Genomic DNA, 23,657 nt, shown 5'->3' with positions numbered 1-23,657 from the left:
GAGATTATTGGGGTTATAAGTATTCACAACACAGAAGTAGGTGTGTCACTGAAAGTTCATTGTCACATGCTCACAAAAGCTGACACTCCAGAGCTCTGCAGGACATGTAGGCGGCTCCACAGTACAGCCATCTGTACTGTCTATACTCTTTTTTTTTTTTTAAAGATTTTATTTATTTGTTCGTTTATTTATTTATTTATTTATTTATTTATTTATTTATTTATTTATTTATTTATTTATTTATACAGTGAATGTTCAGCCTGCAGGACAGAAGAGGGCACCAGATCTCATTACAGATGGTTGTGTGCCACCATGTGGTTGCTGGGAATTGAACTCAGGACCTCTGGAAGAACAGCCAGTGCTCTTAAACTCTGAGCCATCTCTCCAGCCCCTGTCTATACTCTTTATAAATGGAGAAGGTCTTGGGAACTTGGTAAATTTCAGGGACTTCCTGAAACTTGTGAGCTCTTTATTTCCTGAGTTTTTTGGTGGTTGGTTCCCTCCCTCCCCTTTTTTTTTTTGGCCTTTTGAGACAGGATTTTTCTGGGTAGGCTGTCCTAGAACTGATCATCCTGGCTTGGAACTCAAAGTTCTGCCTGCCTTTGCCTCCCGAGTGCTGGGATAAAAGGCATTTACCATTATTGCCTGGCTAGTCTTTTTTTTTTTTTTTAAGAGAAAGCCAAGAGGTCAGAGCTCAGAGCTAAAATCTCACCCTTCCTCCTGCGATGGTCCCAGTTTCCCGAAAGAGAGCTATTTCCCTGTGTGTAAGTCGTTTCATAGTCATTCTCTGGCTAGTCTTTTTTAAAATGTACTTAAAAAAAAGTTGAGGCCAGGCGGTGGTGGCGCACGCCTTTACTCCTAGCACTCAGGAGGCAGAGCCAGGCAGATCTCTGTGAGTTCAAGGCCAGTCTGGTCTACAGAGTGAGATCCAAGACAGGCACCAAAACTACACAGAGAAACCCTGTCAAAAAAAAGTCGAGCTGGGCACGGAGGTACAAGCCTTTAATGCCAGCACTGGGAGGCAGAGCAGGTGGATCTCTGAGAAGGCCAGCCTGGTCTACAGAGCAAGTTCCAGGAAAGTCAGGGATATGTAGAGAGATTCTGTTTAAAAAGAAAGAGAGAGAGAGAGAGAGAGAGAGAGAGAGAGAGAGAGAGAGAGAGAGAGAGAAGAAAGAAAACCAATTTTTTTTTTGTGTGTGTGTGTGAGAGAGAGAGACAGAGAGACAAAAAGAGAGAGAGAGAGAGTGTATTTATGCCCTTGTGTAGAGGTCAGAAGCAGGTGTCAGATCCTCCAAGAACTGGAGTTACAGGCAGTTGTGAGCCACCACTGTGTCTGTTTTTTCTTTTTTCTTTTTTAATCTAGGCTGTAAACTCAGGTCCTAATGCTTGTATGCATTTACCTACCAAGGCAGCTCCTGACCTGAATTGTGGTATTTTTTACTGTTTATATGAAGTTTTCTCCTCTGTAGGAGCATATGATTTACTTATGAAAAACAAAGCTTTTGTTTTTTTGCTATCATTCCTTAGCACACAAGCATCAAATTAGCATGTCTTGGTATTGTGTGCAGAGATCGGGGAGCAGGGTCACATGTTATAAGTTGGCCTGATTTCTATCCCTGGAACCTACATGGTGAAAGAAGAAACCTGATTTCCACAAGTTGTCCTCTGACTTCTACTCATACACATGGTATACTCACACCCCTAAAATAAAAATGTAAAAAAAAAAAAAAAAAAAAGACAGAAAAGAAAAAATTAAAATTACTCACTTGAATTTCATTAAAAATCATTAAATGAAGTCCAGCAAGATGGCTCAGCACTTACCATCAAGCCTGACAAGCCGAATTTAGTCCCCAGGACCCACAGGGAAAAAGGAAAGAATCACCTCTGAAAAGTTGTCCTCTGGCTGCCACACTATTGCCATGGCATGCACATACGCATGCGTGTCAGTCCGTCTGTCTGTCTGTCTGTCCATCGTGTGTGTGTGTGTGTGTGTGTGTGTGTGTGTGTGTGCGCGCGCGCGCGCGCATATGAGTAGCCAGCAATCTCTAGATCCAGAAGTAGTGAGTGACATTAGAAATGGTCAGTCATACAGAGTTGTTTGTGTTTGTGTCTAACATAAACTCAGAGCCGGGCGATATTGGCACACTTTTAATCCCAGCCCTCTCAAAGGTAGTGTATTAGCCTAAGGACAGATTGTCTCCACTGTCACAGTGGCCACTGTGTTTCACAGGATCTGAGAAGTGAGGACATGCCTTTACAAGGCATGCTGTCGTGCCTGTAATCTGAGCACTTGGGAGGCGGAATCATGATTGCTGAGGGTTCAAGTGTAGTTTGGGCTGCAGAGTGAAATGTTGTCTCCAAAAAACAATGAGAAACCCCACGGACACTAAGAATGGTCATTGGTTGCCCCGGTGCTGCCAGTAGACCTGTTACAGCGGGTGCTTTAGTTTAGATGTTCCCAGGACTCCATGCTAACCCAGGGGGGCAGTGCTGGGGCTTTGCTAGGCTCTCCAGGATCAGAAGAAGTTGAGGTGGGGTGGGGGGCGCTGTTGTGGGTAGGTGGGTAGGAAGAAATGGGGATTGAAGAGAGAAAGGTTGAACATGCCCAGATGCTGGGGTTCACACCTTTTTCTTGGTTGAGTAAGTCATTGTGGTGAGTCAGAGAATAATAAACCCTGAGCTCTGCTGGGAACCTTCCTTAGTTATGTGCATTTTCATGAACAGTAGCCCATGCAGTCTCAGCACCACTGTGACAGGGATGAGTAGTATTCCAGCTAGCCTTGGGGGTGAGGGCTGACAGAACCCCTGTGTTCTGATCTGTGCTCTTCCCTGTGAGACCCCATGTGATTTAGTGTGGCCCTCAGTGTTGTACACCGTCAGGATGGTGTTACTTTCCAAGCACAGAAGCCCAAACTGGCACAGGTTCTGTCGCGGCCTTGCCACTCTTGGACTTCTGAGCTATGAAATTGAAATTATGTTACTGGGAGGAGGGCTGGGGAGGTGGCTCAGTTGCTTGAGTGTTTATGTAGCATGCAAATGAGGGCCTGGGTTTGATTCCCAGCACCACATACCTGTAAATCCAGCACTCGGATGTAGAAGCAGGAGGATCAGGAATTCAAGGTCATCCTTGGCTATTTAGGGAGTTTAAGGGCAGCCTGGGCTACATGAGATCATGTTTCAAACAAATAAGATCAAAGCACTAATACTGGAGGGATCACTGTTGTGGGGTGGTGGTGCACACCTTTGATCGCAGCACTTGGGAGGCAGAGGCAGGTGGATCTCTGGGAGTTCAAGGCCAGCCTGTTCTACACAATGAGTTCCAGGACAGCCAGGAATACGCGTGCGCGCGCACGCGCACGCGCACACGCGCACACACACACACACACACACACACACCAACACACTCTGACTTGAGAGATGGCTCAGCAGTTAAGAGCACTGGCTGTTCTTCCAGAGGTCCTGAGTTCAATTCCCAGCAACCACATGGTGGCTCACAACCATCTGTAATGAGATCTGGTGCCGCCTTCTGGCCTGCAGGCATACATGCAGGCAGAACATTGTATATAAAATAAATAGATAAATCTTAAAGAAAGAAAGGAAGGAAGGGAGGGAGGGAGGGAGGGAGGGAGGAAAGAAAGAAAGAGAAAGAAGGAGAAAGAAAGAGAGAGAGAGAGAGAAAGAAAGAAAGAAAGAAAGAAAGAAAGAAAGAAAGAAAGAAAGAAAGAAAGAAAGAAAGAGAGAAAGAAAGAAAGAGAAAGAAAGTCACTATTAATATATAGCAGGCATTTGGTCAGTGGTCAGTGTCTCCTTTGCTGCCCTTTATTTTTCACATTTAGGGCTAAGACAGATTTCCCTTTAAGTGTGTTTTGTTTTTAATATTTTGGCAGCAGTTAGCAATGAAAATCACTGTGTCTCTGATTGCCAGGTGGTGGTGTTCCAGTGTGAGATACAGCCATTGTTGTCAGAATAAAGACAGAAAGACGTGTGAAATATGTCACATTTACACAGCAAGTGCTGGTGAGCAGTTGGTATGATGTCACTGCAGACAGATAAGTGACATGAGTGCAGAAGGCTTCTTGGGATCTTAGAGTCAGGAACAGGGTAACCATACCAAGCACACTGAAAGGACACAGAGAGACACCAGTCATGTGGGCACCAGGAGTCAGTGAGAACCGGAAGAACTTAAAGTACAGTCAATTGACAGTTTATAATTAATTGTGTGTATTTTTTGGAGCGTAGGATGAAATCATAATTTATGAACAGTGTGGTATAATCAAGGTAATTAACATATTCGCCGGCGGTGGTGGCACATGCCTTTAATCCCAGCACTCGGGAGGCAGAGCCAGGCAGATCTCTGTGAGTTTGAGGCCAGCCTGGACCAAGTGAGTCCCAGGAAAGGCGCAAAGCTACACAGAGAAACCCTGTCTTGAAAAACCAAAAAAAAAAAAAAAACACCAAAAAACATATTCATTGTGCCAAATATTTATTTTTGTGGTGAGAGCATGTGCAGTTCACTGTTTTAGTATTTCTGGAATGTAAATACTCTGTTTACAGCATCATCATGTCTCCATTCTTCCCATTTCACAACTTTACAATGGTCATTCTTTCTGCTTCTTTTCCCTTTACCCTGGCTAAGGACTGAACCAGTGTCTTGTATATGTCAAACCCTCTCCCACTGAATTATATCACAAGCCTTCCTTAAAAATTTTAAAATTGCACTTACTTTGTGTATGGGTATAGGTGTGGGGGTGTGCATGGCATGGAGCATGTATAGAAGTCCAAGAACGTCTTGTGGGAGTCAGTTCTTTCCTTCCATACTGTAGATCCCAGGGATTTGGGTTTGGGTCATCAGGCTTGGTGGCAAACACCCGTATTTGCTGAGCCATCTTGCCGTCCCCCAGCCCTGTGTTTTAAAGGCTGCTATTCATTGTTATGGATACTGTATTTTCTTTATCCACTTACCTGTTGATGGGCACTTAGGTTGACTGTATAATGGTTATTGTGGATGCTGCTGCTGTGAACATGGACGTGTTTTCCTCACTGCACAGCTTTCCAGTTTGGGGGTAGGTAGATACAGAGTAGATTGGTAATTCTCCTATTAGGGGGTGTGGATTAAACCCAGGGCCCTCCACATGCTGACATGTGCTCCAGCACTGTTCCACTCTCCCCCTGAGGTGTTAGTTATTAGAAGCCTCTGAAGCCAGATGTGGTGGTGTGTCCCCTAAACCCAGCACTCAGAAAGCTGGAGCAGGAGGATCATTACAAGTTCAAGGTCACCAAGAGTTCCCTCAGAAAGCCCACATAAACTCCATACAATAAGGTGCTGTGGTTTTCCATAATGGCTGTACTCACTGAGGGACGCTTGAACTACACCTGTTTTGTTTTTGTTTTTAAAGATTTCTTTATTTATTGTGTATTCAGTGTTCTGCCTGCATGTCTGCCTGCAGGCCAGAAGAGGGCACCAGATCTCATTGCAGATGGTTGTGAACCATCATTTGGTTGCTGGGAATTGAACTTAGAACTTTTGGAAGAACAGCCAGTGCTTTTAACCACTGAGCCATCTCTCCAGCCCCTTATTTTAAACTTTTTTTAATAATTAATTTTTATTTTGTGTGCATTGGTGTCAGTTCCCCTGGCACTAGTTACAGACAGTTATGAGCTGCCATGTGGGTGCTAGGAATTGAACCTGAGTCCTCTGGAAGAGCAGCGAGTGCTCTTCAGGGTTGAGCCATCTCTCCAGCCCTGATTATCTAGTACTCTTGATACCTAGGCTTTACCATGACAATTATTGGGAACTTGCTTTTTTTTTTTTTTTGAAACAGGGTCATGCTGGCCTTAAACTCAGAGAGCTCTTCCTCCCTCTGCCTCCCGAGTGCTGGGATTAAAGGTGTGCACTGCCATGCCAGCCTTACCTTTACTTTACAGATGCTAGACCAAGACCGTGGAAAAGTGAATTTGGGAAGTCATTTTTTTTTTTTAAAAATAATTTATTTTTATTTTATGTGCCTTGGTGTTTTGCCTGCATGCATGTCTGTGTGAGGGTGTCAGATCTTGGAGTTACAGACAGTGGTGAGCTGCCATGTGGGTGCTGGGAATTGAACCTGGGTCCTCTGGAAGAGCAGTCAGTGCTCTTAACCTCTGAGCCCTCTCTACAGCCCCCGGGAAGTCATTTTTGATGTTATAGTTGTTGTTGTTGTTGTTGGTGGTGGTGATCGTGTTCTTACTTACTTGGGAAGTAGTTTTTAATTTTAAGCTTTATTTGTTTTAAAGATGTGTGGGGTTTGTTTGTTTTTGTTTTTGTTTTTTCAAGACAAGGTTTCTCTGTGTAACAGCTCTGACTGTCCTGGAACTCACTTTGTAGACCAGGCTGGCCTTGAACTCAGAGATCTGCCTCTGCCTCTGAAGAGTGCTAGGATTAAAGGTGTGTGTCACCACTGCCTGGCAAGATTTTTAAAAAAAAAAAAAAATTTATTTATTTATTATGTATACAGTGTTTTCTGCCTGCATGTATCCCTGCAGGCTAGAAAAGGCACTAGCTCTCATTACAGATGGTTGTGAGCCACCATGTGGTTGCTGGGAATTGAACTCAGGACCTCTGGAAGAACAGCAGCCAGTGCTCTTAACCTCTGAGCCATTTCTCCAGCCCCAATCTGGCAAGATTTTAAAAATCTTAAAAAAACAATTAAAAGCCTTTGCTATTCTCGTGCCTTTCATTTTTCCTCAATTTGAAGATGTTGAGAAACTGGTAGTGAGCTACCCAAGGGTAGCCGGTGTAGTTACCTGGAGGCCAGCGTGGTCTGCATAGTGAGTCTAGGACAGCCAGGGCTACACAGGGAGTCCCAATCTAAAAACAAAACAAAAACTCGAGTTTTTGTTTTGTTTTTGTTTTTGAGACAGGGTTTCACTGTGTAACAGCTCTGGCTGTCCTGGAACTCACTCTGTAGACCAGGCTGGCCTTGAATTCACAGAGATCTTCTTGCCTCTGGAATGCTGGGTTTAGAGACATTTGTCGTCACCACCCAGCAAGGGTTTTGATTTTTGTTTTGTTGTTCTTTTGTTTTGAGACAAGGTCTCACTATGTAGCTTTGGCTCATCTGGAACTTGCTATATACATCAGGCTGGCTAAGAGCTCACCTCTGCCTCCTGAGTGCTGATATTGAAGGCATACACCACAGTTGGCAAAAAGCTCAGGTGGGTCTTTTCAGTGTGATCCAGTCCTGTTGAGTCCAAAGGTTAACGTTAGTGGTCTCCTTTCTTAGCCAGGACCTTTCAGCCATCGTTTGCCTGCATTCCCAGCCAGGAATGATGGTGTCTGCAGACAATAGATCATACTTGGAGAGGGAATGGATTTCTCCAACGATTTTGACCTTTAATGCCCTATAGAGAAGTAGTTAACACACCACTTAATCCCACTGGAGCGCCCCAGCTCTGTGGTCATGTAGTCTATGTAAGTGATTTTAAAAGTGAGGCTGAGATTGGGTAAGATTGTGGGCCAAATCCTATTCATCTTCTAGTGGATGCATTTATAAAAATAGGTGTAGTATTTCTTCGCACCAAGGACCAAATGGAGGAAATAGTCTCAGTTTAACAGAGTAGAAACCGAGGCGCTCAGGGCATACTCCTCCTCTGTAGCTGTTGCAGTGCCCAGAGAGGACACTTGGCTAGGGCTGCAGCTCTGCAGAAGTGGGCACACATGGCGGCCTCGGTGTCCAGTCTTTATAGATGTTCGCTGAGTGGGTTTCTTCTGCTGTTCTAAAACAGTTGTGCTTTATTCTGGTTCTTTTTGTCTCAGTCAGATTCTGAGGAAGATGAACCTGCAAAGAAGAAAACTGTCCTGCAGGTAAGCTCCTCCTCCTCTCCAGATTGTTTCTAGAGAGCTAGGACTTAAAGTGCCCAGGGTGTCCATTTGAGAACTAGCATGTTTGCAGGTGTCGAGGACCGCTTGCTCTGACTGCTTTCCGAGGTAGCTTTGAGTCGGGTGCACCCCTCGTTTTCTCCTTTCTTCCTGGCCTTAGCACATGGAGTTGACTTTTCTGGAAGGACAGGCAGCGTAGGAACAGGAACTGTAACCTAATTCAGTCCATTAGGTTTCAGGCAGAAGGATTGTAGGGAGGTGTAAGCACGCTGGTCAGATGATGATAAGGAGCATCTGTGTTGTAAAATTGCCTGTTCTTTCTGTTGTGTTAACCTGAAGTAGATATTCAAGTAGCACTTACTTCGTACTAGGTACCCTTCTAAATGCTTTACCTGTGTCTAGCCGATTCCTTTTTCACCATAGGGCCTAAATCCTAGGTTATGATCATCCTAGTTTACGTGAGAAAACTGAGGGACTGGCCCAGAGTTAGACAGCTAACGTAGGGGGAGCTGGGATTGCACTGGTGTCTGGTGTGCTGACTCGAGTCCAGCTGGCCCTGGAGAGTCCAAGAAACTGTTGTCCTTGGCTGCTTCTCTGTGGTCCAGACCAGCTGAGTGACCTCCCTGCTGCTGGCTGGCTACCTCTCATCTCAGCACCTGGACTCTGGTTCAGAGTGTCTTCCAGTTGCCTCTGCACTGTCTGCTTTCATGTTGCTCTTAAACCCTGGGGAAAAGTGGCTGTCTTGGAATTCACATAAGTAATATTGATGCTGTCCCTTCTCCACTTTGTTAAGGTGTCACTTCTAGTTTGGGCAGGTCTTAGGACAGAGTCATGTGGAAGTCAAAAAGACTATTGGTGAGGGTGATGTGGGGTGTGTGTTGATAGTGACTGCAGAAGGAAGAGGCGCTGAAGAATGGGGCCAGTGATTCCCTCGTCAGGTGGCTTCCTGGAGGAGAAGGCAGACTTACCTGAAAGGCATTCCGCAAATGGTGGCAGAAAAAGATGAACACAAAGCGATGACCTGTGAAAACAGAGTGGGAATCTGGCCCTGCAGAGGGATGTAGCCATGATTCCAGATGGTGCTGAGAGTGGAACACTTGTAAGATGGCCTAGACAGTGCTCTCACCTGCCACCCCAGCACCTCCTTCCATACTGTAAACTGTACTGAGAACACTGAGAAGGGCCCTTCTCCAGCCGAACACCTCTCCTGCCTAGCCTCTTTGCCTCAGAAGTCTTGTTTAAGAAGACACCCTAGTGCTCCAGGACAGTGACCTTAGTCCACTCTCTTTTTCCCATTGACACCTCCCTACACTTAGGACAGACTGGCCCTTCAGCAGACAGAAAGCAGAACCCAAGCAATTGATAGGAGTAAGAGGAACTCTGGATGGCTGGGGCAATTAGTGTACAAGTGATATACTAAGTGCTTGACGCTGTAGAGGGCTTTCCTTGGGTGGTTGGCAGACAGAACTTTTAGCAACAGGTATGAATGTTGTTTGAGCAGAATCTGCACTTGAGGGCTGGAGCGACGGCTCAGAGGTTAAGAACATGGAGGTGACAAAGCCTTGAGGGCTGTGAGGCTCTCAGGAGAAGCACAGACCTGTGATCTTGTTTGTCATTGTTGCTGGTGCATAACGTAAAGTCTCACTTGTCTCTCTTCCCTCTCATTCCAAACCTGGGCTCACTAGGGATCCGGCGAGGGGACTGGTTTGTCTGCCTTGCTCCCCCAACCTAAAAACCTGACTGTGAAAGAGACTAACAGGTTGCTCCTGCCCCATGCCTTCTCCCGGAAACCCTCAGATGTCTCCTCAGATGCTAAGCCCTCTAGACTGGCTTCTAAGACCAAGCCCGCCTCACTTGCTCCTGTTTTGGGCACCACAACCACCACTCCGTCACCCTCTGCCATCAAGGCTGCTGCCAAGAGTGCTGCCCTGCAGGTGACGAAGCAGATCACACAGGAGGATGACGACAGTGATGAGGAGGTTGCTCCTGAGAACTTTTTCTCCCTCCCTGACAAGGCTGAGCCACCTGGAGTTGAGCCATATTCTTACCCTGTCCCCACTGTCCCTGAGGAGCTGCCTCCAGGCACGGAACCAGAGCCAGCCTTCCAGGACGATGCGGCCAATGCCCCCCTTGAGTTTAAGATGGCAGCAGGGTCCAGTGGGGCCCCCTGGATGCCGAAGCCTGGGGATGACTACAGCTACAATCAGTTTTCCACATATGGCGACGCCAATGCCGCTGGTGCTTATTATCAGGTGGGTAAGGACAGAGGGCAGGCCCAAGACTGTTGAACACGGAGCTAGAAGAGAATTTGAACCAGTGATAGGGCCTGTGTGCCACTTTGCTTGATTTTTTTCTTAGACCCACCCACTAGGTCTTAAAACACACCACCATTCTGAACCTTATGGATCTAAATTGCCCAAGTATTTGGGAGGCTGATAGGGTGACTCCCCTGTCAGACTTTGATCCTTTCATTCTGCACGTCAACTTTCTGTCACTGTGATGGAATCCTGAGGTGTCTGTTAGAGAAGTGTAGTTTATTTGGGCTCGGGTTCTCAGGATCTGGTCCGTGGTTGCTTTGCTCCGTTTCTTTTGGGCCTCTGGGCGTACATCTGCTACATTACTTTTGGGCAGTGTATCACGAGACTGCCTCAGAAGAAGCTAAGAGAAAAGGGGCTAGGATCCCAGTATTCCCGACAGTTTCACACCACTATCTTCCTTCCTTCCAATAAGCTCCACCTCTTAAAGGTCCACCACTTCCCAGTAGTACCACAGGCGGGGGACTAAACGGTGTTTTGTTTTTTCCGAGAGGAATGGTCTATAATCTTAGAACTAAGAAATGCCTCTGTGAATGTGGATATTGAGGAACAGGCAAGTTTGGTGTAAGCTTCTGAGTAGCAGTTATTTTCACATAAAGGAGCACACAAACAAAACAGGTCCCCAGCAGTCCACCTAGCTAGCCAGCACACAACGCCAAGATGGCCTCTTGTCTTTTATCCTTAACTCAGGTGGTGACTTGTATCTTATCCCATTGGTAGACAGACGCTCAACTTCACAATCTGATTGGCTAAGAGAAGGGGGTAGTTCAGGGATTATGAACTCTTGTGGGACTAACTACCATTGATAGGAAAAAATAAATTTTTTCACAGTGGATGTTTTCCTCTTCCTCCTTTTTTCTTCGTTCTTTCCCTCCTTTCCCGTCCTTTTCAACCTCCCCAGTGCTGTGATTACAGGTGTACACTGCCACACCCAGCTGTGCTTTGGATTTTTATGTTCTGCCTTTCTGTATAATGAATATGAAGCATGTTTTCCATTTAGTTCATTATAAGATGAATGTTCTTGGCTGGGCGGTGGTGGCGCACACCTTTAATCCCAGCACTCTGGAGGCAGAGGCAGGCGGATCTCTGTGAGTTCAAGGCCAGCCTGGGCTACAGAACAAGTTGCAGGACAGGCTCCAAAGCTACGCAGAGAAACCCTGTTTCAAAAGACAAAAACAAAACAAAACAAAAAAACCCAAAACACAAAGAATACACGCTCTTAGGGGCCTTTCAGGCAAAGGACAGTACACGCAACTTGAGTGTGTTGGTATACTTGAGTGTGCTGGTGTACTTGAGTGTGCTGGTGTACTTGAGTGTGCTGGTGTACTTGAGTGTGCTGGTGTACTTGAGTGTGCTGGTGTACTTGAGTGTGTTGGTGTACTGAGGCAGAGAAGGGGAGTTAGGGCTACGTAATGAGATGCTATCTCCGAAGACAAGTAGTGGCAGCAAGGGAGAACAGTTGCTAGCCACAGGGACCAGGCTTGCCCTTGCCTTCACTTTGTCTTCCTCTAGACTCTGCATCCATGTCCCATCAAGTACACACTCTTACAAACAGTTTTTATTTTTGAGACAGGGTCTCCCTGTGGAATTCTGGCTGTCCTGGAACTTTCTACATAGACCAGACTGGCCTTGAACTCAGAGATCTGCCTGCCTCTGCCTCCTGAGTTCTTGGATTAAAGGTGTGCGCTACCATATCCAGCAACAAGTAGCTCATGGTACATGTTTGTACCTTTTCTGACTGTTGGATCACACCAGCTAGCCAGTCAGTGAAACTGTCCAGTGTGGGCAGGAGGAGGCTGGAATGGCTTGATCTGACACCACTGCCTTTTCCTGCCTGCTCATGGCAGAGCTTGTTGGATCTCAGGAACAGGTCAGGCCTGGCTAAGGCACTGGAGAGGTGAGGTGTGGGTTATCTTGGGAAGGAGCTAAGGGAACAGGGCACAGCAGGAGAGAATGTGTATTTGCCACCCTTCCCTAAACAAGCGCCCCCTGCCTGGATGGTGTAGACAAGGGAGCTGCAGGGACTGGTGGTGAGCCCGAGGTCCTCGGGAGACTTTGGTGTGGGCATCTCTCCTGCGTTTTCCATGCAGTTTGCCTGTTTTGTCTCCATTGTGCCTTCAGTTGTATGTTTTCTGTTTCGACTCTAGGATTATTACAGTGGTGGCTACTATCCTGCACCAGACCCGACTCTGGTCCCTCCCCAGGAAATCGCCCCAGATGCCTCCTTCATTGATGACGAAGCAGTGAGTTAACAAAATGTATTAGTTACTTTTCTGTTGCTATGAGAAAATACCACAACTAAAAGCAACCTATAGAGGGTTACATATAGATGGGAGACTATCATGCTGGAGGGGCGTGGAGCCAAGCAGCAGACGAGGCAGTAGGGACAGGCAGGACGGTGAGAGCTCACATCTCCATTCGCACACAGGAAGCAGAGAACAGAGAAAGCTAATTGGAAGTCGGGCAAGGCTGTAAGCTCTCACAACCCACCAGCAGTGTTCCAGCACGCCTGGCCCGTCTCCGCAATGAATACTACCAACTAGGGACCCTGGTCAACAGCTGAGCCTCTGGGAGACACAGCCAGAATGACTTTCTATTTTCTGTGCTAGGGATCAAACACAAGGCCTTGTGTATGCTAGATAGCAGTGGATTACTGAGCCCACAGGTGGCTTTTTTTTAACTTAAGATTTATTTTCTTTTCAGTTTTATGTATATATGTGTGTGTGTTTGTGAATCTGTGTCAGGGTATATGTACAGGGTATATGTGCAGGTAGCCACAGAGACAGGAGTCAGTACCCCCTGGAGCTGAGTATAGGCAGTTGTGAGCTGATGTGGGTGCTGGGAATTAAATTCAGGTCCTCTCAAGAGCAGTACTCACTTTTAGCAGAGACATCTCTCCAGCCCCACAAATGACCATTGTTGACACCAGGTTTCAAATCTGAAGCTAAAGGAAAACTTTCATTGTTCAGGTTTTGTTTTTGTTTTATTCATTTATTTATTTGTTTGAGACAGGGTGTTACTATGTAGCCAGCCTGATTTTGAACTTGCAGGCTTCTTCTTAGTCTTCTGACTGCTGAGATTATAGGGAGTTTATCGTTACTATTTTATGTATGTATGTAAGTATGTATGTATGTAAGTATGTATGTATGTATGTATGTTTGTTTTGAGACAGAGTTTCTCTGTGTAGCCTTGGTTGTCCTAGAACTAGCTCTGGGGCTGGAGAGATGGCTGAGCTGTTAAGAATACTGGTTGTACTTGCAGAGGTCCTGAGATCAATTCCCAGCAACCACATGGTGGCTCACAAACATTTGTAGTGGGATCTGAGACCCTCTTCTGGCATAAAGTTGTACATGCAGATAGAGCACTCATGTACATTAAATAAATAAATAAATCTTCAAACAAACAAAAACAAAAATTAGCTCTGTAGACCAGGCTGGCCTTGAACTCACAGAGATCCGCCTGCCTCTGCCTCCCGAGTGTTGGGATAAAGGGCATGCATGCATTGCTATGACCAGTGAGAGTCGTGTCTGTTCCCGTCGTGTGTGTCCCCCCCCCCCCCCCCAGGGTTTCTCTGTGTAGCTCTGCGCCTTTCCTGGATCTCTCTATAGACCAGGCGGGCCTCGAACTCACAGAGATCCACTTGCCTCTGCCTCCCGAGTGCTGGGATTAAAGTCGTGCGCCACCACCGCCCAACGAGAGTTTATTTTTAATTAAGAATTTTATTGCTTCTAAATTTTTGTTGTTGTACATATCCATGTGTAGGCATGTTGTTGTCTTAGTGTTTCTGTTGTTACAATAGAACACTGTGACAAAAGGAAAGACTTGGGAAGGAAAGGGTTTATTTCATCTTTCTGGATTGTAGTCTGTTGTCTAGGGAAGATAGGGCAGGAACTCAAGGCAGGAGGAGCCTGAAGACTGGAACTGATACAGTGGCCATAGAAAAACACTGCTTACTGGCTTGTTCCTTAAGGCTTGCTTAGCCTGTCTTCTTATAGCACCCAGGACCACCAGCCCATAGGTGGCACGACCCACCGTGAGCTGGCCTTTCACATCAGTCGTCAAGAAAGTGCACTCCAGGCTTGCCCGCAGACCAGTCTGCTGGGGATATTGTCTCCATTGAGGTTTCTTTTCCCAAAATGGCTCTAGCTTGTCTTAAGTTGACATAAACTAGCCAGCACACACATGCCTGTCACAGCTGTCAGAGGACAACCTGCAGGAGCTGATTTTCTCCTTCTACCATGTGGCTTCCAGGGATTGAACACAGGTTGGGCCAGCTTGCTGCCCCAGGAAATTTATTTTTAGCTTTATCAATTATGATTATGTTTGGTGACATGTAAATGAGAAATTAAGTAACAAAAGTTTGAGGCTGGGTGGTGGTGGTGGTGGTGGTGGTGGTGGTGGTGGTGGTGGTGGTGGTGGTGGTGGTGGTGCACACCTTTAATCCCAGCACTTGGGAGGCAGAGGCAGGCAGAGCTCCATGAGTTCAAGGCCATCCTGGTCTGCAGAGCTAGTTTTAGGACAGCCAGGAATACACATGAAACCCTGTCTCAAAACAAAGAACAACAACCAAAAAAAAAAAAAAAGAAAAGAAAGAAAAAAGAAAAAACAATAATAGCAGTAATAGTTTGTGTAATGGGAATTAGGTTTTTCCTTATGAAAGCAGGTTTGGGGTAGGCAGGCCAGGGCTGGAGTCGCAGCTCCACAAAGAAGGTGGTTAGAGATCTGGTTTCTTCTGAACTGTGCTGCTGTCTCTAGACGGGGGCTTTGATTCTCATAGTAGCAGCTGGAATGCCTGCCATCACATCTGCATGGCGGCCAGCAGGCTGGAGAAAGAAAAGGAAGGACAGCTCCTTTTTCTTTCGAGGACTTCTAGAACCCCCTAGGGTACTTGCCCTGAGGACTTAGGACTAGGTAAGGGTCTGTTCTCATGGCCAGATCTAGTTCCAATGGGGCCCATGAAATAAAGTTTTAGTTGAGTGATAATCGGCCGAATTATTGGTTCATTGACACCAAAGAAGGGGAGAATGGATTTCGAGAGACCCCCGGCAGCTGTGATCAGTAACCCTGGGTTCAACTTGATTGACAGACAAAATGAAGCCTGTCCTGTGTGTGGCCTTCAGCCTAAGATGGAGATCTGTCCCATTGCAGGGGAGGTGCTGCTTATCACAAGAGGTGGAGGTTCTTAGGGAAAATAACGCTGTTCAGTTTCCCCAGAAAGGTGTCTGTCTGTCTGTCCTTTGCTAACCTTTGTTCTGATTGGTAGTCTGTGTATTCACTCCCTTGAGTATTGCCTTCTAGGCAAGTTCAGTGGTTGGGTCCTTCAGTTTCTCATCTTTGGAAGCAGCTAACATGCACTCAGTAGCCACGCTCAGTTTCTTGTAGTTAACGTGAGCAGGTCCTGAGGCTTGCCAGGATTTACTTCTGTTGCAGGTGGTCTGGTTCTTCTCTCCTTCCCTCTCTTTCTTCCTCTTCCCCTCCTTCCCTGTCCCCTCCCCCACACACATTGGGGTTCTGATCTCAAAGTCAGGGCAATCCTCCTGCCTTGTTGGTATTATAGGTATGGACTAGTGTCCATGTGGTTGTTGTCCTGCCCTGCTGTGCCCCGCCCCTCTCCTCCCCTCACCTCCCCTCCCCTCGGTAATCTTTGTTAACCTTTCGCTCTTTCCCTTTCTTCCCTCCCTCTCTTCCAGAGGACAAAAGAACAGGAGTATTAAAGAGAGTTCTTTGGCCTTTTGAGGTTCCATCACTCTCCATCCCACATTCTCTTTGTCCGTGGATTCTTGGGGTGGAATCTGATGATGGATGACACCAATTCAGTGAGAAGGAAAGTGTGGGAAGAGAACTTGTCTGCTTTTGTTTAGCGGCTGACCTTGAACTTCCTGTGTAGCCAAGGATCATCTTGATTCTCCCGCCCACCTCCAGAATGCTGGGCTTGCACATGTGTGCCATTCGAGCCAGTTTATGCAGTACTGGGAGATGGAACCAGGGCTCAGTGCACACTGTGTACGCACTCTAGTGAAGCACTCCCCCAGGCCTGAGAATTGGTTTTCAGAGGAGACATCTTGCAGATTTTATTTTTGATTCAGGGTCTTGCTAGGAGTCTTTGAACTCCTGGATTCAGGGCTGATGAGATGGATGGCCTAGTGGCCCAAGGGACCTGCCGCCAAGCCACAGGCTTGGGCTTACTCACGCGGAGGGAGAAGGGAAGCGATTCCCACAGTTGACCTGACTTCACACGCATGCCTTGGTCTGAATGTCAGGCAGGCAACAACAAAAGGAAAATAGAAGAAAATAACCCCTGCCTCTGCCTCCCAGTAGGTGGGACTACGGATGTCTGTCATCACACTCAGTTTACCCTCAGTTCCTTGAAAACAGCAGCGCGCGCACACACACACACACACACACACACACACACACACACACACACACACACGTGTTTTGCCTGCACGTATGTCTGTGTACCAAGTACATACAGATGCAGTACACATAGAGGCCAGAAGAGGGCTCAGTCATCTGGAACTGGAGTTAGAGACAGTTGTAAGCCACCACATGCGTGCTAGTGATTGACCCTAGGTCCTCTGCAAGAGCAGTCAGTGTTCTTAACTGCCCAGCCATGTCTCTGGCCTCTTACTCTCAATTCTTTTTTTGTTTTAGTTTTTGAGACAGGTTCCTGGCTGTCATGGAACTAACTCTGTAGACCAGGCTGGGCTCGAACTCTCATGGAGATCCACCTGCCTCTGCCTCCCAAGTGCTGGGATAAAAGGGGTGAGCCACCACAGCCTGGCCTACCCTCAATTCTTTTTTTTTTTCCCCTGAGACAGGGTTTCTCTGTGTAGCTTTGCACCTTTCCTGGAACTCACTTGGTAGCCCAGGCTGGCCTCGAACTCACAGAGATCCGCCTGGCTCTGCCTCCCAAGTGCTGGGATTAAAGGCGTGTGCCACCAACCACCGCCCAGCGCTACCCTCAATTCTTAATTTAAAAATTGTTGTCCTAGTCCTTGGTAGGCTGAGGCAAGAGGATTATTGAGTTTGAGGCCATCATGGTTGTGTCCAAAACAGAAAGGAAGAAAGCTGTGGTAGACTTTTCAGGCAGGTATAGTGATCTGGTTTGTATCCCTGGATCTCTACAAATACTCTTGACCACCTGGCTCTGACTCCAAGAGCCCTCCTGAGAAGCCCATGTCCCCTGGCACTGTAGACGTTTAGTGGATGGCAGGGACAAGGAAGTATCCACAGGGGGAAGCCGAGGGCACAGTGTGTCTGGGGTCCCAGCGTTGCTCCAGAGCCGCGCTGCTCAGCCTCCTGTAGTCTCTCGTGTGTGGTGATCCTCAACTATAAAGTTACTTTGTTGCTATCTCATAAGTGTATTTTGCTGCTGTTATGAATTGTAATGTAACTCGCTGATATTCAGGATATGTGATATGCGAGCCCAAAGGGTCTGGACCCACACATTGAGAGCCGATGCTCTGGAGACTCTGGATCCTTAGCAGTGTCTCCTGCTGTCCTCACCCCCATTCCAGACCTCTGCAATTCTGCTTCTGTTTATTTATTTACTTGCAGTTTAAGCGGCTGCAGGGCAAGAGGAATCGAGGGAGGGAGGAAATCAACTTTGTGGAGATCAAAGGGGATGACCAGCTCAGTGGGGCTCAGCAGTGGATGACCAAGTCATTGACGGAAGAGAAGACCATGAAGTCCTTCAGCAAGGTAAGTGTGGGGACCGCTGGGGTGGCCTGCGCCCCAGCTGACCTGTTGTCACTTGACACACCTCTAGCAGGTATTGTTGCCCAAGGTAGTGGAGTATACAAGCTTCATGGGAAAACTGCCTTTCAGAACTTGATAGAATTTTCACAGCTTCTGTGAAGGTCTCTGGTGTGTGTGGTTCTCCCCACTGGTCAGAATCTACAGCTGCTCTCCCTGTAATCACATCAGTCTCCAGCTCTGACTCTGAGAGCTGGCTCAGCCTTTGGGGAGCGCTCACAGCAGATCTTCAGAGGCTGTAGGCCCTGGGTGCCAGGCATACTGCTCTTCTCTTGCCACTGTCTCCATAGTTCATTGTAGCCAGCTGCTCTCTCTGAATGCTTTTCTTCCTGTTTCCCACCCCACTGGCCTCCCTGTGCTTATTTTCTTTAGTCAGTATGGTGAATGTGTCTTCACTTAGCAACTAGGCACAGCGAGTGTGGACACTTAGGAGCTGGCCATGGGTGGGGGTGGCTGAATATGAGCTTCGTGCCGGCAACACCAAGGTCAAGGATTTTTACACCCCGCCCCCCTTGATTTTTCTTTGTTCTATGGTCACAGATGGCCATCCAGGCCCCCATCATTTATTTTAACTGAATGTTGGCGGTCATACAGGATAGAGCAAAGGATTGTGGTTAGAGCAGCTTAGATCTATCACTGTTTACTGGAAAAACCACTTAGGAGAAAGGGCTCTGCTAACTTGGGCTTGAGAGGCCCCGTCACACAAGTAGCTGCTGGTATGAGTGCTCACTGTGGAATGGAGAGAATGTTTTATGTATATCTTCTTTAATTGTAACATTTAATGACATTCAGTAGCAACAAGCAATTAGCATCTGGTCTTTTCCCAGCTCCAGCTTTTTGTCTCATTTCATTTTGTTGAGCTTGCTTTTCAGAAGAGAAGAAAAGATACAGTCCCCTATCCCCAAGAAGTTGACAGCATGGTTGGGAAGAGATTTAAGGACACTTGAGTGTAAATGATTACAGTGCAAATTGATTACATAAGTGCTGAGGAGACTCTGGGGAGGAGTTTTTGAGAGTTGGGTGGGGCTGGCGAGGAAGCTTCCAGCCCGAGACAGCTCTGGCAGAGGACAGAGAAACCACACAGTGAAAGCTCAGACCAGTATAGATTTTGACAGTAAATCGTTTGCATCAAAGTGTGGTTTGGAGTTAGATGTAGTTACTGGTGGAGGCTGGAAGATGAATTGAGGAAGAGTGAGATTGTGACCTTTGTAATCCCAGGGAAGTGGTGGACACGTCCTAGGACAGGACAGTAGAGTTTCAGCCAGAGGTGATGGATGGGAGGGCTTGGTAAGGGGTAGGTGGGGTTCAGACTAGACATCTGGCCAGAGTGGGGAGAAGGGCGCAGAAATGAAGTGGGCATAAGGGGCAGATGGATGGAGGGATAGTAAGGAGGCCAGCAGATCACATACCCATGGCTAGAAAGCTGTCCTAGACTTCCTACAGGCCAGTGTCCACAGGCAGAGCCTAGGGCTTGGGCTAGAGATAGAGCAGGGCTTACAAAGGAGATCAAGTAATCCCAGTCCTGACCTCTAAGTGTAGCCAGTCAGTTGGGGAAGTAACAGGCTATTTCTAGCAAGTATTCCCAGCTTAGATTTGTTTCTCATGATGGTGGACGCTAATAAAATGTCTGCTTTGTAAAGTGTGTAGACACAGAAATAGCTCCAAGTTGACTTTTCTCAGATTTAGGCTGTATGTTTAGCGTCTCAGTTCACCAGCCTTACACTGTCCTGGCACATGAGAAATTCGTGTCTTTCTATCTGTGGATTAAGGACTGTGTTCTTGGCTTGTTTTTGTTTTCCCTTGTAGAAGAAAGGTGAGCAGCCGACTGGCCAGCAGCGGAGGAAACACCAGATCACATATCTGATTCATCAGGTGAGGATGCTCAGGGCTCCACTCACAGGATCCAGTTAAACCTGGGATGAGAAGTGGAGCTAGTAAGCAGGCCCAGTGTCAGGCTCCCTTTTGGTAGTCCCTTTTGTTCTCCATGTGGCCACTAGGGGGAGGCTGGGTCCTTGGTATCATTCCCCTCTGTCTCTGCTACAGGTGATTAGAGAAACCATGTTATGTAAGAGGGAAGTGACATGGTTTATTATAGCAATCTTTTGGTTGTTGGAGACAGCGTTTCAAGCATCCCAGGCTATAGCCCAGGACGACTTAGAACTTCTGAATTCTCTTGGGTCTAGCTCCTGAGTGCCAAGATTGACGGGCATGTGGTTCCCTGCCTGGTTTGTAAGGTGCAGGGGCTAGCACCCAGTGCTTGATGCAAGAACTCCATCAACCGAGCTTCATCCCTGTGTGTGTGTGTGTGTGTGTGTGTGTGTGTGTGTACACGTGTACGTGTGTACTCACATGTGTGCCACAATGTAAGTTATAGGAAGTCAAGACAAATGTCCCTGTTTTTCTCTAGCCACTCTGCAGGTCCCAGGGATTGACTCAGTCATCCAACTTGGTGGCAGCCACTATACCCAGAGCCATTTTGTTAGCCCTCCCCTCCCAGCAGGCTTTTCCAATAGCAGCTTTATCTGTTTTTTGTTTGGTTGTGTGGTTGGTTGGTTGGTTTGGTTTGGATTTTCAAGATGGAATTTCTCTGTGTAGCTTTGGAGCCTGTCCTGGCTCTCGCTCTGTAGCCCAGGCTGGCCTCAAACTCACAGAGAGAGAGAGAGATCCGCCTGCCTCTGCCTGAGTGCTGGGATTAAAGGCGTGCGCCACCCCCACACCCCCGCTATCAGTTTTATTTAAAATAATAAATAAGTGGAAGGCTGGGTCTGGGATGTACAGTGGTACAGTGTGAACCTAGCGTGAACAAAGGCTGTGATTCCAGTCTGCCAGTGAACCAGCTGCTCACCAGACTCCTCACTCCACTTCTTTCGTGTTCCAGGCTAAGGAGCGGGAGCTGGAGCTGAAGAACACCTGGTCAGAAAACAAGCTCAGTCGCCGGCAGACCCAAGCCAAATACGGATTCTAGGGCTCAGGGACTGATGGCCCAGGATCTTCTGTCGGCCCTGCTGGCCCGGCCCCAGGCTCACCTCCAGGACCCCAGCTGCTCTAAGTCCAGGACCTCCACCTTGAGGACCCCGCCCTTACCTCTGGGAGAAGGGACATATTTGATAGCTTTTTCTTAACAGTTAGAAAATCCAGCTCCTTTCTGTGCTGGGGCTGGAGAGACCGCTGCCCCAGAGGCCGGCCCCGAGTTCTTGGTTGGGAGTTTGGCTCCCTGTCGGTGTGACGAGACGTTGAACTCTCCCACGGTCTTTTTTTTTTTTTTTTTTTTTTTAAACCAGGGATGTCTGTTGAAATAAAACATTGAGTGTGACGGATGCGCCCGCACTGTGTCTGGATCAGAGTCGAGCTGGTGCAGAGCCCTGCCAGCACCCTGAGCTGCCTTATCATTGCTCGCTTTTTCACCCTCTCTGCCCCACTTACACGCGGCTTTGAGGCCGTGACCATCCCAGTCGTTGGTAGTTTTACCTGGGGCGGGATGATAACCCGAGGCCTGGGATCCAAACGTGAAGAGTAGTGCTGATCTCAGCGTCTCGAGGTGGACCAGAAGGGGCCCTATGGCACGAAGCCCCGTTAAACTGGGTGTGTCGCCGCACGTCTGTAATCTCAGCACTCAGGAGGCGGAGGTAGGATGAAGAGTTCAAGTTCAGTCTGAGCTGCAGTATCAAGACCCTACCATTTAAAAAAGAAAAAGCATCTGTGATAGATACAAAGTGACACTTTGTTCCCAAAGTGAATCAGATTTACACCGAGGTTTGTGGCATGGACTGGTCCAGAGAGTTGTGTTCACCACTGTACCACCGGTACAGATGGTGAGCGGATTTGGAAGCTCGCCATAGAAGGTGGGGGCAGATACATCTCCGTGGAGACTTGAGAATCTCGAGCGGTTTGGGGGAAGGATCTGGAAGAGGATACAGACTTAGGAGCTGTAGGGCACTGTGTGCACACCAGCAGCAGTGCACTGTGTAGGGTCTTCCTTTCAGGTCGAGTAGGATGATCACAAAGACAGCCCTTCAGACCGCAAGTCAGCTGTCAGGCACCGAGAGAGAGTTACCTGTGTGCAGAATGGAGCACCAAAGAAACCCCAGAGCCTGTGGGTGCCAGGTAGCAGAGCTGTAGACAGCAGACAGGTGCTTCAGTCCACTGCTGACGGCGTTGTCCTGGATAGGCGAGGCCATGGCCGGAGGAAGAGTTTGAATAGGGTGTGGTGGGAACTAGGGCCCAGCAGATGAGACATCTCACTTTCTGGTTCTGTGTGCTGAGGTAAGTCGAGGAGTCTGTTTCTCATTAAGTACATTGTAGGGTTTCATCACTTACAGGAAAACTACCCGCTTATCTGAAATCTGACCTACTTCGGATTGGAGCCAGACAGGGCTCCCGAGTCCCACAGGGATTGTAGTTGTTCAGATCTGCACATCCAGCCCGTCTCAGTAGGGAACATCAGCTCCAGTGATCCTCCATTGCCCACTGAGGCTCTGGGCCAGGCAAGGCTGAGGGCCGCCTCCAGATGGATGTCTCAGGCGATAGTTGACCCAGCGGGGCTCAGAAGTCTGAGGTCCCTTTGTGCCAGGTGCTCTCTGTGTCCAGTGTACTCGAAGGGCAGCCTTTGTCGTCTGTGTTACCACCCTGCATTTGGTATCTTGTCTTCAGAGTCAGCACTGTGATGGAGTAGGAAGTGCCCTACATTGCTGGGAGGCAGGAGATGAGCCCACCCTCCTTTTTCCCTTTAATTGAGATGGTTTTTCTGTGTAGCCCTGGCTGTCCTGAAACTCACTCTGTAGACCAGGCTGGCCTCAAACTCTGCCTCCCGAGTGCTGGGATTAAAGGGATGGACCACCACTGCCTGCAGGAGATGAGCCTTTGACCTTCAGTTCTCCAAGAGTCTGCAGCTACCTTTTAAAAGAAGTTTGTTTTGATATGGTCACTAAGACAGTTGGGTTGATCTTGAACTCACCATGTAGCTGAGACTGACCAGGGCTTAATCCTGTCTCCCAAGTGCTGGATTACAGGCATGCTCCACTATGCCCCACTCTAGAAAGAAAATAATTTTTTAAAATTAATTTATTTTTTAAAGCAGGATTTTTCTGTTTAGCCTTTGCTGTCCTGAAACTCACTCTGTAGACCAGGCTGGTCTCAAACTCAAGCGATTAGCCTGTCTCTGCCTCCTGAGTGCTGGGACTAAAGGTGTGTGCCACCACCACCCAGCTTTAGAAAAAATAATTGTCAGACAGGAAAGACGACTCAGAGGTTAAGAGCACTGGCTGTTCTTCCAGAAGACGTGGGTTCTATTCCCAGCACCCATAGACATACACACCAGCAAAACGCCCATATACATAAAATTAAAATAAAAATTCTTTTGCTTTTGTGTTTTATGTGATGCATTCATGTGTGTATGTGCTCCACATGCGTGCCTGGTGCCCATGGAGGTCAGAGTATGGCATCAGGATCCCCTGGAACTGGAGTTAAGGATAGTTGTGATCTACCATGTGTGGGTGCTGGGAACCAAATCCCAGGTCTTATGCAAGAGCAAGGGCTCATATCTGCTGAGGCGTCTCACCAGCTCCCAGCCATATTTTTGAAAAAGCCACTTTGTAGTCCTACCAAAGATGACATTTATTTGGTGATTGGAATTTCCTAGTCACCAAGAGAAAAGCTGACATGTATCTTAGTTCACACCTATGATTTCTGCCTTGGAAGGTAGAGGCAGGATGACTACCATGAGTGTGAGA

General features: G+C 47.5%; 1 protein-coding gene across 1 annotated transcript in view; it reads left to right on the top strand.

Annotated features, from left to right (window-relative positions):
* The window catches only part of Prcc (proline rich mitotic checkpoint control factor), a 31,807-nt gene extending 8,507 nt beyond the window's left edge, over window positions 1–23,300 (top strand). The window contains exons 2-7 of the mRNA XM_006976413.4: window positions 7,793–7,840; window positions 9,541–10,107; window positions 12,318–12,413; window positions 17,731–17,874; window positions 19,735–19,800; window positions 20,807–23,300. Of these exons, the coding sequence (XP_006976475.1) occupies window positions 7,793–7,840; window positions 9,541–10,107; window positions 12,318–12,413; window positions 17,731–17,874; window positions 19,735–19,800; window positions 20,807–20,893 (1,008 nt within the window). The 3' untranslated portion in view covers window positions 20,894–23,300. The remainder of the gene's footprint in view (window positions 1–7,792; window positions 7,841–9,540; window positions 10,108–12,317; window positions 12,414–17,730; window positions 17,875–19,734; window positions 19,801–20,806) is intronic.
* The last annotated feature ends 357 nt before the right edge of the window (window positions 23,301–23,657 follow it).

The sequence above is a fragment of the Peromyscus maniculatus genome, chromosome 6 (assembly GCF_049852395.1).
Source record: "Peromyscus maniculatus bairdii isolate BWxNUB_F1_BW_parent chromosome 6, HU_Pman_BW_mat_3.1, whole genome shotgun sequence".
Taxonomy (NCBI): domain Eukaryota; kingdom Metazoa; phylum Chordata; class Mammalia; order Rodentia; family Cricetidae; genus Peromyscus; species Peromyscus maniculatus.
The sequence above is the reverse complement of the archived record's forward strand: the minus strand, read 5'-3'. Positions and strand labels throughout refer to the sequence as shown.